Source organism: Oncorhynchus nerka, unplaced genomic scaffold (assembly GCF_034236695.1).
Source record: "Oncorhynchus nerka isolate Pitt River unplaced genomic scaffold, Oner_Uvic_2.0 unplaced_scaffold_34___fragment_2___debris, whole genome shotgun sequence".
NCBI classification, from domain to species: Eukaryota; Metazoa; Chordata; class Actinopteri; order Salmoniformes; family Salmonidae; genus Oncorhynchus; species Oncorhynchus nerka.
In genome coordinates this window covers 86,912-106,574 of record NW_027040337.1, presented here as the reverse complement: position 1 = coordinate 106,574, position 19,663 = coordinate 86,912, and the positions used below count along the sequence as shown (strand labels likewise).

The 19,663-nt window shown below is 43.3% G+C and overlaps 1 protein-coding gene across 1 annotated transcript in view; it reads left to right on the top strand.

The window, feature by feature from the left end:
• Positions 1-12,372, top strand: part of LOC115133789 (zeta-sarcoglycan-like) — a 57,025-nt gene extending 44,653 nt beyond the window's left edge. The window contains exon 7 of the mRNA XM_065016538.1: positions 11,965-12,372. Within this exon, the coding sequence (XP_064872610.1) occupies positions 11,965-12,159 (195 nt within the window). The 3' untranslated portion in view covers positions 12,160-12,372. The remainder of the gene's footprint in view (positions 1-11,964) is intronic.
• The last annotated feature ends 7,291 nt before the right edge of the window (positions 12,373-19,663 follow it).

Below are 19,663 nucleotides of genomic sequence, written 5' to 3'. Positions count from 1 at the left end.
ATACATCTGAATCTGCATTCACATCACAGTCATGTTTCTCTGCCCAATACACCTGAATCTGCCTTCACATCACAGTCATGTTTCTCTGCCCAATACATCTGAATCTGCCTTCACATCACAGTCATGTTTCTCTGCCCAATACACCTGAATCTGCCTTCACATCACAGTCATGTTTCTCTGTTCAATACACCTGAATCTGCCTTCACATCACAGTCATGTTTCTCTGCCCAATACACCTGAATCTGCATTCACATCACAGTCATGTTTCTCTGCCCAATACACCTGAATCTGCCTTCACATCACAGTCATGTTTCTCTGCCCAATACACCTGAATCTGCCTTCACATCTCAGTCATGTTTCTCTGCCCAATACACCTGAATCTGCCTTCACATCTCAGTCATGTTTCTCTGCCCAATACACCTGAATCTGCCTTCACATCTCAGTCATGTTTCTCTGTTCAATACACCTGAATCTGCCTTCACATCACAGTTATGTTTCTCTGCCCAATACACCTGAATCTGCATTCACATCACAGTCATGTTTCTCTGCCCAATACACCTGAATCTGCCTTCACATCACAGTCATGTTTCTCTGTTCAATACACCTGAATCTGCCTTCACATCACAGTCATGTTTCTCTGCCCAATACACCTGAATCTGCATTCACATCACAGTCATGTTTCTCTGCCCAATACACCTGAATCTGCCTTCACATCACAGTCATGTTTCTCTGCCCAATACACCTGAATCTGCCTTCACATCACAGTTATGTTTCTCTGCCCAATACACCTGAATCTGCATTCACATCACAGTCATGTTTCTCTGCCCAATACACCTGAATCTGCCTTCACATCACAGTCATGTTTTTCTGCTCAATACATCTGAATCTGCATTCACATCACAGTCATGTTTCTCTGCCCAATACACCTGAATCTGCCTTCACATCACAGTCATGTTTCTCTGCCCAATACACCGGAATCTGCCTTCTGCACCTGTCCTGAGTGGTTGGTTATGGTAGTTATTTACAACTTTGAGGCACAGATGAGGATTTTGTTCTTGATAAGGTCTGTATTTTTTTTAAGGTACTGTAGAGAAGACCAATACACCTGAATCTGCCTTCACATCACAGTCATGTTTCTCTGTTCAATACACCTGAATCTGCCTTCAAATCTCAGTCATGTTTCTCTGCTCAATACACCTGAATCTGCCTTCACATCACAGTCATGTTTCTCTGCCCAATACACCTGAATCTTCCTTCACATCACAGTTATGTTTCTCTGTTCAATACACCTGAATCTGCATTCACATCACAGTCATGTTTCTCTGTCCAATACACCTGAATCTGCCTTGACATCTCAGTCATGTTTCTCTGCCCAATACACCTGAATCTGCCTTCACACCACAGTCATGTTTCTCTGTTCAATACACCTGAATCTGCATTCACATCACAGTCAGGTTTCTCTGTTCAATACACCTGAATCTGCCTTCACATCACAGTCATGTTTTTCTGCCCGATACACCTGAATCTGCCTTCACATCACAGTCATGTTTCTCTGCCCAATACACCTGAATCTGCCTTCACATCACAGTCATGTTTCTCTGCCCAATACACCTGAATCTGCCTTCACATCACAGTCATGTTTCTCTGCCCAATACACCTGAATCTGCCTTCACATCACAGTCATGTTTTTCTGCCCAATAGAATCTGCCTTCACATCACAGTCATGTTTCTCTGCCCAATACATCTGAATCTGCATTCACATCACAGTCATGTTTCTCTGCCCAATACACCTGAATCTGCATTCACATCACAGTCATGTTTCTCTGCCCAATACACCTGAATCTGCCATGTTTCTCTGCCCAATACACCTGAATCTGTCATGTTCATGTTTCTGTTCAATACACCTGAATCTGCCTTCACATCACAGTCATGTTTCTCTGCTAAATACACCTGAATCTGCCTTCACATCACAGTCAGGTTTCTCTGCCCAATACACCTGAATCTGCCTTCACATCACAGTCATGTTTCTCTGCCCAATACACCTGAATCTGCCTTCACATCACAGTCATGTTTCTCTGCCCAATACACCTGAATCTGCCTTCACATCACAGTCATGTGTCTCTGCTCAATACACCTGAATCTGCCTTCACATCACAGTCATGTTTCTCTGCCCAAAACACCTGAATCTGCCTTCACATCACAGTCATGTTTCTCTGCCCAATACACCTGAATCTGCCTTCACATCACAGTCATGTTTCTCTGCCCAATACACCCGAATCTGCCTTCACATCACAGTCATGATTCTCTGCCCAATACACATGAATCTGCCTTCACATCACAGTCATGTTTCTCTGCCCAATACACCTGAATCTGCCTTCACATCTCAGTCATGTTTCTCTGCCCAATACACCTGAATCTGCCTTCACATCACAGTCATGTTTCTCTGCCTAATACACCTGAATCTGCCTTCACATCACAGTCATGTTTTTCTGCCCAATACACCTGAATCTGCCTTCATATCTCTGTCATGTTTCTCTGCCCAATACACCTGAATCTGCCTTCACATCACAGTCATGTTTCTCTGCCCAATACACCTGAATCTGCCTTCACATCACAGTCAGGTTTTTGTAACTGGAAAAAGGCACTGTTTAAAGGTTCTGGGTTTCATCTCCATTCAAAGGCAGAGCATCATATCAATGCTATGTATGCTTGGAATCAGCATAAAAGGGCTATTGACAGCAACTCATCAACGTTAGATGTCATAAATAAGGACCGGAAAAAGATAGTAGAGGAAAACTGTACTTACATTAAAATAATTACAGATGTGCTCCTATTAACTGCCACTTAAAATACAGCGCAGAGAGGTCATCTAGAGTCTGATGACTCTCACAACAAGGGTAATTTTTTGACAACCTTAGAAGAAATACCAAAGCATGACCCTACTTCCGGCGCCGACTGAGATGGCCGCCTCGCTTCGCGTTCCTAGGAAACTATGCAGTTTTTTGTTTTTTTACGTGTTATTTCTTACATTAGTACCCCAGGTCATCTTAGGTTTCATTACATACAGTCGAGAAGAACTACTGAATATAAGATCAGCGCCAACTCCTTATGTACATATTCCTTATCCCCTTACACTGTGTATAAGACAGTAGTTTTGGAATTGTTAGTTAGATTACTTGTTGGTTATCACTGCATTGTCGGAACTAGAAGCACAAGCATTTCGCTACACTCGCATTAACATCTGCTAACCATGTGTATGTGACAAATAAAATTTGATTTGATTTGAGGATGAATGCATGTGGCAATGCTAAGTACACAAGCCACCAACTCCATAACGAAAGTTCTTGAGGGCTTAGCTGAGCTGGTAAAAAGTGAAATAATACGAGAAGTAAAAAAAAAAAAAAAAAGTTTTAGTGTAATTGCAGATGAAACCAAAGATTTAAAAGAAAAAAATAACAAAATGTTTTTATTTGTGAAGTACTATTACAATGGAGCAAAAGCTTTTTCCACTTTCAGTCAGCTGAAAGCTTAGATCCAGAAATGATAATGGATTGCCTTGAAAAAACATGGTCTGGACCACAGAAATAATCTGGTGGGGCAAGGCTGTGACGGTGCATCCGCCATGAGCGGAAAGCATTCTGGTGTGTCTGTACGGATTAAAAACAGTGCAAGTTCTGCATTTTATGTGCAGTGTAATACACATTTGTTTGAATTTGATTCTTGTCGATGCTGTAAAATCAGTGCCTGAGGCAGTTCACTTTTTTTGCTCTCCTGCAGAAGCTTTCTAACTTTGTATCTGGCTCGTACGTTCATCTCAAGTGGCTTGCAGTTCAGAAAGAGCTGTATCCACAGCAGCAGCCCAGGGAACTACGGAGACTTACGGATGTAAGGTTGGCCTGCAGATACATGGCATGCCGTAATCTGAGGGACAGGCTTCCAGCAGTTCTGAGAGTGTTACAGGATATCACACTTGAAAATAGTGGTGATAGATCAGTGGAGGCAAGGGGCCTTCTTTCTCAGATAGATTTACATTTCATAAGGCTTTTGGTTACCTTTTGTAAAGTGCTTGGTGATGCCAAATGTCTTTCTGACATGCTCCAATCAAGCTCTCTTACATTTACATTTACATTTAAGTCATTTAGCAGACGCTCTTATCCAGAGCGACTTACAAATTGGTGCGTTCACCTTATGACATCCAGTGGAACAGTAGTGCATCTAAATATTTTAAGGGGGGGATTACTTTATCCTATCCTAGGTATTCCTTAAAGAGGTGGGGTTTCAGGTGTCTCCGGAAGGTGGTGATTGACTCCGCTGTCCTGGCGTCGTGAGGGAGTTTGTTCCACCATTGGGGGGCCAGAGCAGCGAACAGTTTTGACTGGGCTGAGCGGGAACTGTACTTCCTCAGTGGGAGGGAGGCGAGCAGGCCAGAGGTGGATGAACGCAGTGCCCTTGTTTGGGTGTAGGGCCTGATCAGAGCCTGGAGGTACTGAGGTGCCGTTCCCCTCACAGCTCCGTAGGCAAGCACCATGGTCTTGTAGCGGATGCGAGCTTCAACTGGAAGCCAGTGGAGAGAGCGGAGGAGCGGGGTGACGTGAGAGAACTTGGGAAGGTTGAACACCAGACGGGCTGCGGCGTTCTGGATGAGTTGTAGGGGTTTAATGGCACAGGCAGGGAGCCCAGCCAACAGCGAGTTGCAGTAATCCAGACGGGAGATGACAAGTGCCTGGATTAGGACCTGCGCCGCTTCCTGTGTGAGGCAGGGTCGTACTCTGCGGATGTTGTAGAGCATGAACCTACAGGAACGGGCCACCGCCTTGATGTTAGTTGAGAACGACAGGGTGTTGTCCAGGATCACGCCAAGGTTCTTAGCGCTCTGGGAGGAGGACACAATGGAGTTGTCAACCGTGATGGCGAGATCATGGAACGGGCAGTCCTTCCCGGGAGGAAGAGCAGCTCCGTCTTGCCGAGGTTCAGCTTGAGGTGGTGATCCGTCATCCAAACTGATATGTCTGCCAGACATGCAGAGATGCGATTCGCCACCTGGTCATCAGAAGGGGAAAGGAGAAGATTAATTGTGTGTCGTCTGCATAGCAATGATAGGAGAGACCATGTGAGGTTATGACAGAGCCAAGTGACTTGGTGTATAGCGAGAATAGGAGAGGGCCTAGAACAGAGCCCTGGGGGACACCAGTGGTGAGAGCACGTGGTGTGGAGACGGATTCTCGCCACGCCACCTGGTAGGAGCGACCTGTCAGGTAGGACGCAATCCAAGCGTGGGCCGCGCCGGAGATGCCCAACTCGGAGAGGGTGGAGAGGAGGATCTGATGGTTCACAGTATCGAAGGCAGCCGATAGGTCTAGAAGGATGAGAGCAGAGGAGAGAGAGTTAGCTTTAGCAGTGCGGAGCGCCTCCGTGATACAGAGAAGAGCAGTCTCAGTTGAATGACTAGTCTTGAAACCTGACTGATTTGGATCAAGAAGGTCATTCTGAGAGAGATAGCGGGAGAGCTGGCCAAGGACGGCACGTTCAAGGGTTTTGGAGAGAAAAGAAAGAAGGGATACTGGTCTGTAGTTGTTGACATCGGAGGGATCGAGTGTAGGTTTTTTCAGAAGGGGTGCAACTCTCGCTCTCTTGAAGACGGAAGGGACGTAGCCAGCGGTCAGGGATGAGTTGATGAGCGAGGTGAGGTAAGGGAGAAGGTCTCCGGAAATGGCCTGGAGAAGAGAGGAGGGGATAGGGTCAAGCGGGCAGGTTGTTGGGCGGCCGGCCGTCACAAGACGCGAGATTTCATCTGGAGAGAGAGGGGAGAAAGAGGTCAGAGCACAGGGTAGGGCAGTGTGAGCAGAACCAGCGGTGTCGTTTGACTTAGCAAACGAGGATCGGATGTCGTCGACCTTCTTTTCAAAATGGTTGACGAAGTCATCTGCAGAGAGGGAGGAGGGGGGAGGGGGATTCAGGAGGGAGGAGAAGGTGGCAAAGAGCTTCCTAGGGTTAGAGGCAGATGCTTGGAATTTAGAGTGGTAGAAAGTGGCTTTAGCAGCAGCGACAGAAGAGGAAAATGTAGAGAGGAGGGAGTGAAAGGATGCCAGGTCCGCAGGGAGGCGAGTTTTCCTCCATTTCCGCTCGGCTGCCCGGAGCCCTGTTCTGTGAGCTCGCAATGAGTCGTCGAGCCACGGAGCGGGAGGGGAGGACCGAGCCGGCCTGGAGGATAGGGGACATAGAGAGTCAAAGGATGCAGAAAGGGAGGAGAGGAGGGTTGAGGAGGCAGAATCAGGAGATAGGTTGGAGAAGGATTGAGCAGAGGGAAGAGATGATAGGATGGAAGAGGAGAGAGTAGCGGGGGAGAGAGAGCGAAGGTTGGGACGGCGCGATACCATCCGAGTAGGGGCAGTGTGGGAAGTGTTGGATGAGAGCGAGAGGGAAAAGGATACAAGGTAGTGGTCGGAGACTTGGAGGGGAGTTGCAATGAGGTTAGTGGAAGAACAGCATCTAGTAAAGATGAGGTCGAGCGTATTGCCTGCCTTGTGAGTAGGGGGAAGGTGAGAGGGAGAGGTCAAAAGAGGAGAGGAGTGGAAAGAAGGAGGCAGAGAGGAATGAGTCAAAGGTAGACGTGGGGAGGTTAAAGTCGCCCAGAACTGTGAGAGGTGAGCCGTCCTCAGGAAAGGAGCTTATCAAGGCATCAAGCTCATTGATGAACTCTCGAGGGAACCTGGAGGGCGATAAATGATAAGGATGTTAAGCTTGAAAGGGCTGGTAACTGTGACAGCATGGAATTCAAAGGAGGTGATAGACAGATGGGTAAGGGGAGAAAAGAGAATGACCACTTGGGAGAGATGAGGATCCCGGTGCCACCACCCCGCTGACCAGAAGCTCTCGGGGTGTGCGAGAACACGTGGGCGGACGAAGAGAGAGCAGTAGGAGTAGCAGTGTTATCTGTGGTGATCCATGTTTCCGTCAGTGCCAAGAAGTCGAGGGACTGGAGGGAGGCATAGGCTGAGATGAACTCTGCCTTGTTGGCCGCAGATCGGCAGTTCCAGAGGCTACCGGAGACCTGGAACTCCACGTGGGTCGTGCGCGCTGGGACCACCAGATTAGGGTGGCCGCGGCCACGCGGTGTGGAGCGTTTGTATGGTCTGTGCAGAGAGGAGAGAACAGGGATAGACAGACACATAGTTGACAGGCTACAGAAGAGGCTACGCTAATGCAAAGGAGATTGGAATGACAAGTGGACTACACGTCTCGAATGTTCAGAAAGTTGAGCTTACGTAGCAAGAATCTTATTGACTAAAATGATTAAAAATGATACAGTACTGCTGAAGTAGGCTAGCTGACAGTGGCTGCGTTGTTGACTTTGTAGGCTAGCTGGCAGTGGCTGCGTTGTTGATTCGGGGCTAGCTGGCTAGCTAGCAGTGTTGATTACGTTACGTTGCGTTAAAAGAACGACAATAGCTGGCTAGGTAACCTAGAAAATCGCTCTAGACTACACAATTATCTTTGATACAGAGACGGCTATGTAGCTAGCTATGTAGCTAGCTACGATCAAACAAATCAAACCGTTGTACTGTAATGAAATTAAATGAAAATGTGATACTACCTGTGGAGCGAGGCGGAATGCGACCGGGTTGTTGAGTTCTAATCGGTAGACGTTGGCTAGCTGTTGGCTAGCTAGCAGTGTCTCCTACGTTAAGGACGACAAATAGCTGGCTGCGTTGTTGATTCAGGGGCTAGCTGGCTAGCTAGCTAGCAGTGTTGATTACGTTACGTTGCGTTAAAAGAACGACAATAGCTGGCTAGGTAACCTAGAAAATCGCTCTAGACTACACAATTATCTACACAATTATCTTTTGATACAGAGACGGCTATGTAGCTAGCTATGTAGACGGTGGGCGTTAGCTAGCTGGCTAGCTGCTGGGCAGATACGTTAGGACGACGAAATACGATAATTACGCAATTATCTTTGATACAAAGACGGCTATGTAGCTAGCTAAGAAGAAATTGCTAAGATTAGGCAAATCAAACCGTTGTACTATAATGAAATGTAATGAAATGTAATGAAAAGTTATACTACCTGCAGACCGAAGTGCAGACCGAAGTGCGGATGCGACTGCTTGCTCCAACCCGGAAGCCTACAATGTGCCTAGTGAGGGCTGTGGCTCTAGTAGGTGCCCTTACACACACATTACAGGACTACAGAAGGTAGGGTTACTATGGAGAACTATGGAAAGGGGTTGAAGAGATTACAGAACACTGCAAAATAAGTGTACAAACAGTGTGTAAACGACAGCCTAAAACAAGCTTAGATTTCACGACTCATCGATGATGAGCACTGTAGTACAGAAAAATAGTGACCAAAGTGATGGTGAGAGCGGACAACATTCTTCAATGAGGAGCCTCTGTTTTCATTCGCTCAGACCTTTGAGTCAGATTTAGAGGACCTCAAACATGAGGTTCATCCAACCGAGTGACTTCTTGATAGGAGAAAAGTGGAAGGGACAGACTGTCTACTCTCCTTGGCTTTGTTGTGTTTCTAGAACCTTTATAAAGAGGTCTTCCATGAGCTATTTCGACTTTGTAAGATTTCTGTTGTTACCCCAGTCAGGCAGTGCTTCTTGCTTGAGAAGCTTCTCAGCTCTAAAACGGAATAAAACCCACCTTAGAACAACAATGGTTGAGGACAGGTTAAGTCACCTCTGAATTCAGTGTTGAGTGAAGGAGGGCACGCTCCCTCAACATGGATGAGTTTGTGAAACATTTTGCCAGTTCTCACCAGAACCGCAGAATTGTGCCATTTTAAATCTACCAGGGATAATTTGGCACTTAGGCGGTCCCTCTGCTCATGATTAAAACCTGTGCTGTGTACTAGCTAGTACTCTGACATTCTCAAATGATAATCCAAAGGATATCACGTCACACAGATTTAATTTGGTCTTGATTAGGCCAATTCAAAAATGTTTCTTTGCTATTAGTTAACATAATATATATGAGCATAAATATGATACTGTAAATTTGTAATATTGATGGGCTCCAAAATATTTTTTTATTTTTCAAGTCCATTTCTGCTTGATACCTGGTATGTCAAATTGCAGTGTTTTTTTAAAACAAATGTTATCTTACCCTCTTAGTGCTTGAGCTTTATTTTCTGAAAATATTTTGGATGTTCAACACTTATTGACCCAGATTATATATATATATATATATATATATATATATATGAGAGAGAGAGAGAGAGAGAGAGAGAGAGAGAGCAATCTATATTTAGAGAGATGCCGTTCCAAGGTAGAGACACTGACTATTCATAGTATGTTAAAGAATTCTAGTGTGGTCCATAAGGGTTACTTCACTATCTGCCACATTGAAGAACTCTGGGTTAAGTTAATTATCACTTCTACCTCTAATCAGCCAATCACAGTATTCTTTCCTTAGATGCCAGGTTAGGGTTACACACTCATTTTCTGTCATGGTCTATGGACTCCCTGAAGTAGCCTTGGCCAACCCCTGGACACCCCATGTATACAATTCTAGTTCTTCCACGGCACCTTCCTCTATATTCCACACACCATAATTCTGTATTTTAGTCTATGATTACCATGTGAGTGTACAAACAGTCTGTGAAAATAAATTAATGACACAACTGTACCAAAAAAATACCAAAGTTTAAAAATAGTGCCTGCTTGGTTTTCACAGCTGTTTCACAAAGTGTTCATTGCCAGTTCTAATAGATCCTTTGATGGTATATATATTTGTTCCACATTAGGACATACAGTAGATACATATATATTCAACCACTAGGGTGTACTGATGAGCTATGGGAGATATAACAAAAATGAATCATAGTAGAGGCCGACTGAAATTATATTATTTCAGTGTAGATAAGGGAAGGGCAGGTTAAATTAAAAACATAACAGCCAGACAGGCCAGTGTATGAATCAAATGGATTTGCATGGAGTAGGAATTAGCTGACTTTGTGATCTGTAAGGTAAGTATAAACCTTAATGTGTCAAGAAGATTACACGTTTTCTTTGCCATTTCCTGAAATCAGAGGGTAGTGCGTACGGCCCAGTACATCACTGGGGCAAAGCTGCCTGCCATCCAGGACCTCTACACCAGGCGGTGTCAGAGGAAGGCCCTAAAAATGTCAAAGACCCCAGCCACCCCAGTCATAGACTGTTCTCTCTACTACCGCATGGCAAGCAGTACCGGAGTGCCAAGTCTAGGACAAAAAGGCTTCTCAACAGTCTTTAACCCCAAGCCATAAGACTCCTGAACAGGTAACCAAATGGTTACCCGCACTATTTGCATTGTGTCCCTCCTCCCAACCCCTCTTTTACGCTGCTGCTACTCTTTGATAATCTTATATGCATAGTCACTTTAACTATACATTTATGTACATACTACCTCAATTGTCCAGACCAACCAGTGCTCCCGCACATTGGCTAACCGGGCTATCTGCATTGTGTCCCGCCACCCACCAACCCCTCTGACACAAAACAGAAAACAACATCCCACAAAACTAAAAGGGAAAATGACAACTTATATATGATCCCCAATCAGAGACAACGATAGACAGCTGCCTCTGATTGGGAACCACACTAACATAGAAATAAGGAAACTAGTATGCCCACCCTAGTCACATCCTGACCTAACCAAAATAGAGAATAAAAACCTCTCTATGGCCAGAGCGTGACACCATGGTGGCAAACTAATAACAATATACCAATTAAACACTGGAGTGATTGATGTGCAGAAGATGAATGTGCAAGTAGAGATACTGGGGTGCAAATGAGCAAGATTAATAAATAAATACAGTATGGGGATGAGGTAGTTAGATGGGCTATTTACAGATGGGCTATGTACAGGTGCAGTGATCTGTGAGCTACTCTGATACATAGCAATACATAGCAGAATGTGTGAGACAGGAGAAAAACAGTCCAAAACAGTGAAATCCAGACATGAAACGCTTTAGAAAATCAAATAAAACAACATATTGAATGCAGATGGAGGTGGAAAAAATACATATAAATAAAATGTGTCTATACTGTATACTGTATATAGTTCTATGTATATATACACTGCGTTACAACTAACCCCAAGCATAGGACACTTTACTAATTAGTCTTGTGAGAAAATACAACAATTATTATTTTCATCTTACTGATAAAAATGATATTTTATTTTATTTTATTTCACCTTTATTTAACCAGGTAGGCTAGTTGAGAACAAGTTCTCATTTGCAACTGCGACCTGGCCAAGATAAAGCATAGCAGTGTGAACAGACAACACAGAGTTACACATGGAGTAAACAATTAACAAGTCAATAACACAGTAGAAAAAATGGGCAGTCTATATACAATGTGTGCAAAAGGCATGAGGAGGTAGGCGAATAATACAATTTTGCAGATTAACACTGGAGTGAAAAATGATCAGATGGTCATGTACAGGTAGAGATATTGGTGTGCAAAAGAGCAGAAAAGTAAATAAATAAAAAACAGTATAAAAACAGTATGGGAATGAGGTAGGTGAAAATGGGTGGGCTATTTACCAATAGACTATGTACAGCTGCAGCGATCGGTTAGCTGCTCGGATAGCTGATGTTTGAAGTTGGTGAGGGAGATAAAAGTCTCCAACTTCAGCGATTTTTGCAGTTCGTTCCAGTCATATACTGATATACTGTACGTCTATAATGTTCCAGAGGTCAGTAATACAAAAATAAAAACAAATATACACATTTTAGACATGTAGAGACACTAACATTGGCACATTGAATAACAGCTGTCTAAGTGATTTCTAATTTGAATAATTTAGCCTGTTACAGTTGTACCGGGTCTCCCCTATTCCCAATGCACTCAAATCACCCCCATTTACATATCATTATTTAGTAGAATTGGTATGAATATACCTTTCAGAAAATGTATCATTGCTTTAGGCTAGACAAAATATCAAATCCTGATTCTATTTTCCAATCAGATCTTTTTAGATGCAAACGCGATCCGACTGGGGAGCTTTCTTCCACTTGGTGTCTACTCCCCGTCCTCAGACGCAGCTTCTCAGAAACAGACTGTGTACGAGCTGTGCATCTGCCCCAACGGCAAGCTGTACCTCTCCCCCGCCGGCAGCAGATCCAGCTGCTATTCCACAAGCAACGTCTGTCTCTGGAACTGACATAAAGAACACTCTTCCACCACCTGTGATGTTCACTGCTGCTCCAACATCAATAATAGCAAAAGAAGGACAGTGGAGATGCCTTGGCCCCGTCCAGAACACTAGCACCTAGCTCTAACTTGATGTAGACCTGTCAAGTATAAGCAATATAGCTAACATTTCACCCAGTCTATCAGAGGGCAAGTTGGACCTACTACCATGGTACTAATGGTTCACGTGCTGTTGGAGTTTTCAGACGTTTGGAGTTCCGACTGGGAAGTTTCACTTGAGCTAAAAATGTTTTTTTCCCCGAGGTGCCGAGTTCACGTCTGACCTTTCACCTCTGACCTTTTCACCTTTTCAACCAAAAGGTGACAACAAATAAAAAATGTTTTAAACATTTGCAAATGTATCAATGTGAATAACCCAACTAGTTAGACCATATTTTAAATGTTAAGCAAGCTAGCTAACTTTATTGTTAGCAACGTTTAGCTAAAATCTTATTGTTTGTAGATTGTTCCAGACTTCAAAAGCATTTGGAACACAATCGTTTTGAATATAGGACCACAAGCACATGATGCCCTTTCCAATACTTTCAGATATACATGAGTGAAGGGGCTAGGGGTTAGAGTGAAGGCGCTATGGGTTGTTACTGGACTGGGCACATGTTTCAGAACAGCTGAGCCCAGAGGGCGGCGTTTTGTTGTTGTACTGTGTTTTTTTTCTATACTGGATTCAATGACAGACTAATCACGATATATACTGTACTATATATATATATATATATATATATACAGTACACTGTAAAGGAAAGAAGAAAACTGGGGGAGAGATGACACACAGGCACCTTTGCTATGGAAAACACGTGATTGAAAATATGATCGAGCCTGTCAATATCCTTGTGTCTCCGAAGAAGATGATCTCCGAGATGAAGTTTGAAAAAGGCAGTTTGTATCACACTAATTAAAGCGCAAATTTAGCCATTTATATTTTAGAAGTCTAGAATTTTCTAAGTTTGTTTTACATAAATGCTTGATGGGAATTTCTGTATTTTCCATTGTCTTAAAAGTGTAATCAATTTCAAATGTATTGTTTTCTATGTTCTATGTACTGTACTTTAAACTAAAACATGTTTGATAAAGATTTGTAATGGTACTGGTAAATACAAAAACATTTAGTTTGACACTTTACTTGATTTCCATACAGATCTAAATAACATGATGCTCAATAAGCTAAATCAATAAGCTAAATCAATAAGCTAAATCAATAAGCTAAATGGTTTAGAGAAGAATATGGGTTAATCATTTTCATATAAGGATGGTTTCCCTGACACAGATTAAGCCTGGAGAATCTCCTTTTCAGTGGCGTAAAGTACTTAAGTATTTTTTTTTGGGGGGGGGGGGGGGTATCTGTACTTTACTTTACTATTTAGATTTTGGACAACTTTTACTTTTACTTCAAAATGATCTACTTAAAAAAACAAATCTTGACACCCAAAAGTACTCGTTACATTTTGAATGCCTAGCAGGAATACCTAGCAGGAATGCCGAGCAGGAATGCCGAGCAGGAATGCCGAGCAGGAATGCCTAGCAGGACAGGAAAATTGTCCAATTCAAGATAACATCCCTTGCGGACTCACTAAACAAATGCTTAGTTTCTTTTATTTCTGAGTTTTGGAGTGTGCCCCTGGCAATCTGTAAGGCACTGGCCTTCTAACCCAGGGATTGTGGGTTCGAATCCCATCTGGGGTGGATGAATGCAAATTCCTATGGAGGAAGAGAGATCAGCACATAACACAGAGTTGCATGGATTGAAGCTTTCCGATTCAATTTTAGAAATGAAGATTTAACAAAGATAAAAAAGGATAATTTCATGGGCATGTCTCTGTGCCCTCCGAAATGCTTTTTTTTTTACAACTGCTTCTATCTATTTGAGTTTTAACGAGTTTTAACGAGTGCTATTAGCACTCTTACCTCCACCCGACACGCAGGCGTCCCATCTAGACATCTGGAAATGCAAATCCGCTACGCTAAATGCTAATAGCACTCGTTAAAACTCAAACGTTCATTAAAACACACATGCAGGGTACTGAATTAAAGCTACACTCGTTGTGAATCCAGCCAACAAGTCAGATTTTTAAAATGCTTTTCGGCGAAAGCATGAGAAGCTATTATCTGATAGCATGTAACACCCCAAAAGACCCGCAGGGGACGTAAACAAAATAATTAGCATAGTCGGCGCTACACAAAACGCACAAATAAAATATAAAACATTCATTACCTTTGACAATCTTCTTTGTTGGCACTCCTAGATGTCCCATAAACATCACTATTGGGTCTTTTTTTCCGATTAAATCGGTCCATATATAGCCTAGATATCGATCTATGAAGACTGTGTGATCAAGGAAAAAAATAGCGTTTTATAACGCAACGTAATTTTTTTTAATTAAAAAAGTCGACGATAAACTTTCATAAAACACTTTGAAAGACTTTTGTAATGCAACTTTAGGTATTAGTAAACGTTAATAATCGATCAAATTGATCACGAGGCGATGTATATTCTATATCTGTACGTCTTGAAATAATGTCCGGGTAAATCTCAACCAAAATATCCGGTCGGAGACCGGAAGAAATGCGCTGCCTCGTGTCCGTTTGACCTAGAAACAAATCCTAGGCAAATGACAAGACTGTTGACATCGTGTGGAAGCTGTAGGTATTGCAACCTCGGCCCCATTTAATGTGGTTCCCATTCAACAATACGTTCAAGTGGCGCATGGATATATTTTCCCATTTTCAGTGATCAGATTTTCCTGCGCTTTTCGATGAAACGCACGTTCTGTTATAGTCACAGCCGTGATTTAACCAGTTTTATAAACGTCTGAGTGTTTTCTATCCACACATACTAATCATATGCATATACTATATTCCTGGCATGAGTAGCAGGGCGCTGAAATGTTGCGCGATTTTTAACAGAATGTTCGAAAAAGTAGGGGGTAGGAGTAAGAGGTTAAGAAAATAATCTGCTGAGTTTGGTGCTTTCTTGGAGCTGCTGAGGATTGCCCCCAGGTCTTCGTACGTTCAACTAATGCTATATTCCTCTGGTCTAGTGGTTAGGATTCGGTTCTTTTACCACCGCGGCCTGGGTTCTATTCCCGCTCAGGGAATGATTTGCTTTTGGGGAAACACTAGGCATAAGTCAAAAACTTGGCACAACTGCAGAAAAAGTTATACTCTTCTGAGTCAGCGACCTAAGGACTGTTGCAATCTCGAGAACTCTCTGCTGCTCTACCAACATTCCTATCAAAGGTCAACAAGTGAAGATTTCTTCTCTCAGGGAAAGTTATTTTTTGTCAAGCACATGTCAAGTGCACTGCTGTGAAAAAGTTGGCGTAAGCCACAAGAAAAAGTGCAATCCTTCGATCCGGATTTGAACCAGCAACTTAAGGATTACAACAATTTCCACTACAGTCCTCCGCTCTACCAACTGATCTATCGAAGGGTTACAAATATAGTCAAACGCCATCACCTAGATGGTCAGAGGTCCGGCAGAAGCATATGTTCCCTTTAAGAAATTAATCTGCTGAGTTTGGTGGTTTCTTGGAGCTACTGAGGATTGCCCCCAGGTCTTCGTACGTTCAACTAATGCTCTATTCCTCTGAGGTACATCCACTTAGATTGCAAGTAGTTGCATTTGGGAATAGACAAAAAGTGAGCCGAGGAATAAAATTGCTGTTTAGCCCCCTCCCTGTGAAATGGCTTTTTCTCTCTCCCTGTTGGTCTAGTGGTTAGGATTCGGTTCTTTTACCACCGCGGCCTGGGTTTGATTCCCGCTCAGGGAATGACTTGCTTTTGGCGAAACACTAGGCATATGTCAAAAACTTGGAACAACTGCAGAAAAAGTTATACTCTTCTGAATCAGAGACCTAAGGACTGTTGCAATCTCGAGAACTCTCTGCTGCTCTACCAACATTCCTATCAAAGGTCAACAAGTGAAGATTTCTTCTCTCAGGGAAAGAGATTTTTTTGTCAAGCACATGTCAAGTGCACTGCTGTGAAAAAGTTGGCGTAAGCCACAAGTAAAAGTACAATCCTTCGAGACAGATTTGAACCAGCGACCTAAGGATTACAGCAATTTCACCTACAATCCTCCGCTCTACCAACTGAACTATCGAAGGGTGAGAAATGTAGTCAAACGCCATCATCTAGATGGTCAGAGGTTCGGCAGAAGCATATGTTCCCTTTAAGAAATTAATCTGCTGAGTTTGGTGGTTTCTTGGAGCTGCTGAGGATTGCCCCCAGGTCTTCGTACGTTCAACTAATGCTCGATTCCTCTGAGGTACATCCACTTAGATAGCAAGTAGTTGCATTTGGGAATAGACAAAAAGTGAGCCGAGGAATAAAATCGCTGTTTAGCCCCCTATCTTGCGAAAAGTATTTTTCTCTCTCCCTGTTGGTCTAGTGGTTTGGATTCGGTTCTTTTACCACCGCGGCCTGGGTTCTATTCCTGCTCAGGGAATGATTTGCTTTTGGGGAAACACTAGGCATATGTCCAAAACTTGGCACAACTGCAGAAAAAGTTATACTCTTCTTCTGAGTCAGCGACCTAAGGACTGTTGCAATCTTGAGAAATCTCTGCTGCTCTACTAACATTCCTATCAAAGGTCAACAAGTGAAGATTTCTTCTCTCAGGGAAAGATATTTTTTGTCAAGCACATGTCAAGTGCACTGCTGTGAAAAAGTTGGCGTAAGCCAAAAGAAAAATTACAATTCTTTGAGACGGATTTGAACCAGCGACCTAAGGATTACAGCAATTTCACCTACAGTCCTCCGTCCTACCAACTGAGCTATCGAAGGGTGAAAAATGTAGTCAAACGCCATCATCTAGATGGTCAGAGGTTCGGCAGAAGCATATGTTCCCTTTAAGAAATTAATCTGCTGAGTTTGGTGGTTTCTTGGAGCTGCTGAGGATTGCCCCCAGTTCTTCGTACGTTCAACTAATGCTCTATTCCTCTCAGGTACATCCACTTAGATTGCAAGTAGTTGCATTTGGGAATAGACAAAAAGTGAGCAGAGGGATAAAATTGCTGTTTAGCCCCCTCCCTGTGAAATGGCTTTTTCTCTCTCCCTGTTGGTCTAGTGGTTAGGATTCGGTTCTTTTACCACCGCGGCCTGGGTTCTATTCCCGCTCAGGGAATGACTTGCTTTTGGGGAAACACTAGGCATATGTCCAAAACTTGGCACAACTGCAGAAAAAGTTATACTCTTCTTCTGAGTCAGCGACCTAAGGACTGTTGCAATCTTGAGAACTCTCTGCTGCTCTACCAACCTTCCTATCAAAGGTCAACAAGTGAAGATTTCTTCTCTCAGGGAAATATATTTTTTGTCAAGCACATGTCAAGTGCACTGCTGTGAAAAAGTTGGCGTAAGCCACAAGAAAAATTACAATTCTTTGAGACGGATTTGAACCAGCAACCTAAGGATTACAGCAATTTCACCTACAGTCCTCCGTCCTACCAACTGAGCTATCAAAGGGTGACAAATGTAGTCAAACGCCATCATCTAGATGGTCAGAGGTTCGGCAGAAGCATATGTTCCCTTTAAGAAATTAATCTGCTGAGTTTGGTGGTTTCTTGGAGCTGCTGAGGATTTTCCCCAGGTCTCCGTACGTTCAACTAATGCTCTATTCCTCTGAGGTACATCCACTTAGATTGCAAGTCGTTGCATTTGGGAATAGACAAAAAGTGAGCCGAGGAATAAAATCGTTGTTTAGCCCCCTAGCTTGCGGAAAGTCTTTTTTTCACTCCCTGTTGGTCTAGTGGTTAGGATTCGGGTTCTTTTACCTCCGCGGCCTGGATTCTTTTCCCGCTCAGGGAATGACTTGCTTTTGGGGAAACACTAGGCATAAGTCAAAAACTTGGCACAACTGCAGAAAAAGTTATACTCTTCTGAGTCAGCGAAATAAGGACTGTTGCAATCTCGAGTACTCTCTGCTGCTCTACCAACATTCCTATCAAATGTCAACAAGTGAAGATTTCTTCTCTCAGGGAAATATATTTTTTTGTCAAGCACATGTCAAGGTGCACTGCTGTGAAAAAGTTGGCGTAAGCCACAAGAAAAGTACAATCCTTCGAGACGGATTTGAACCAGCGACCTAAGGATTACAGAAATTTCACCTACAGTCCTCCGCTCTACCAACAGACCTATCGAAGGGTGACCAAATGAAATCAAACACCATCACCTAGATGGTCAGAGGTTCGGCAGAAGCATATGTTCCCTTTAAGAAATTAATCTGCTGAGTTTGGTGGTTTCTTGGAGCTGCTGAGGATTGCCCCCAGGTCTTCGTATGTTCAACTAATGCTCTATTCCTCTGAGGTACATCCACTTAGATTGCAAGTAGTTGCATTTGGGAATAGACAAAAAGTGAGCCGAGGAATAAAATCGCTGTTTAGCCCCCTAGCTTGCGAAAAAGTATTTTTCTCTCTCCCTGTTGGTCTAGTGGTTAGGATTCGGTTCTTTTACCATCGCGGCCTGGGTTTGATTCCCACTCAGGGAATGACTTGCTTTTGGGGAAACACTAGGCATAACTCAAACACTTGGCACAACTGCAGAAAAAGTTATACTCTTCTGAGTAAGCAACCTAAGGACTGTTGCAATCTCGAGAACTCTCTGCTGCTCTACAAACATTACTATCAAATGTCAACAAGTGAAGATTTCTTCTCTCAGGGAAAGATATTTTTTTGTCAAGCACATGTCAATGTGCACTGCTGTGAAAAAGTTGGCGTAAGCCACAAGAAGAAGTACAATCCTTCGAGCCGGATTTGAATCAGCAAACCAAGCATTACAGCAATTGCACCTACAGTCCTCCGCTCTAACAACTGAGCTATCGAAGGGTGACAAATGTAGTCAAACGCCATCACCTAGATGGTCAGAGGTTTGGCAGAAGCATATGTTCCCTTTAACCTGTTAAAGATAGGGCTGTCTACTGCACCCGTTGGAGGAATTGCGTGCCCATAGTAAACAGAAAATGTTTTTGTCAAAAATTGCTAATATATGCATATAATTATTATTATTGAATAGAAAACACCCTAAGCTTCTAAAACCGTTTAAATTATGTCTGTATGTAAAGCAGAACTCTCAGGGCAGTCATTCTCCCAAACTCTCTCTTGTCATCATAAAAGTTGGCCCAACTTTGACGTCATCGCCCCCACCCTTCCCAAGCACTTACAGGTCTGGGAACAGTCTTTGTCTTCAGCGCGATCTCTGCTTTCAATGGAGATTCTCATTGTGAGAATCGCGCGCTCACGAGAGTTTTGGCGGGCCGAAACCTTTCGGTCACGCGAAAAAACAAGTTACTATTATGCGCGCTCTGCTCGGGTGATGTCTTTTTTCCAAGATCGATTAAACGATGCGTGTGTGTGCAAATGAGCTATGTCTGCGGTGGTGGTTTGACATAAATATGTGCTATGTTTTCGCCGTAAAACATTTTAGAAATCTGACTTGCTGGGTAGATAAACAAGTTGTTTATC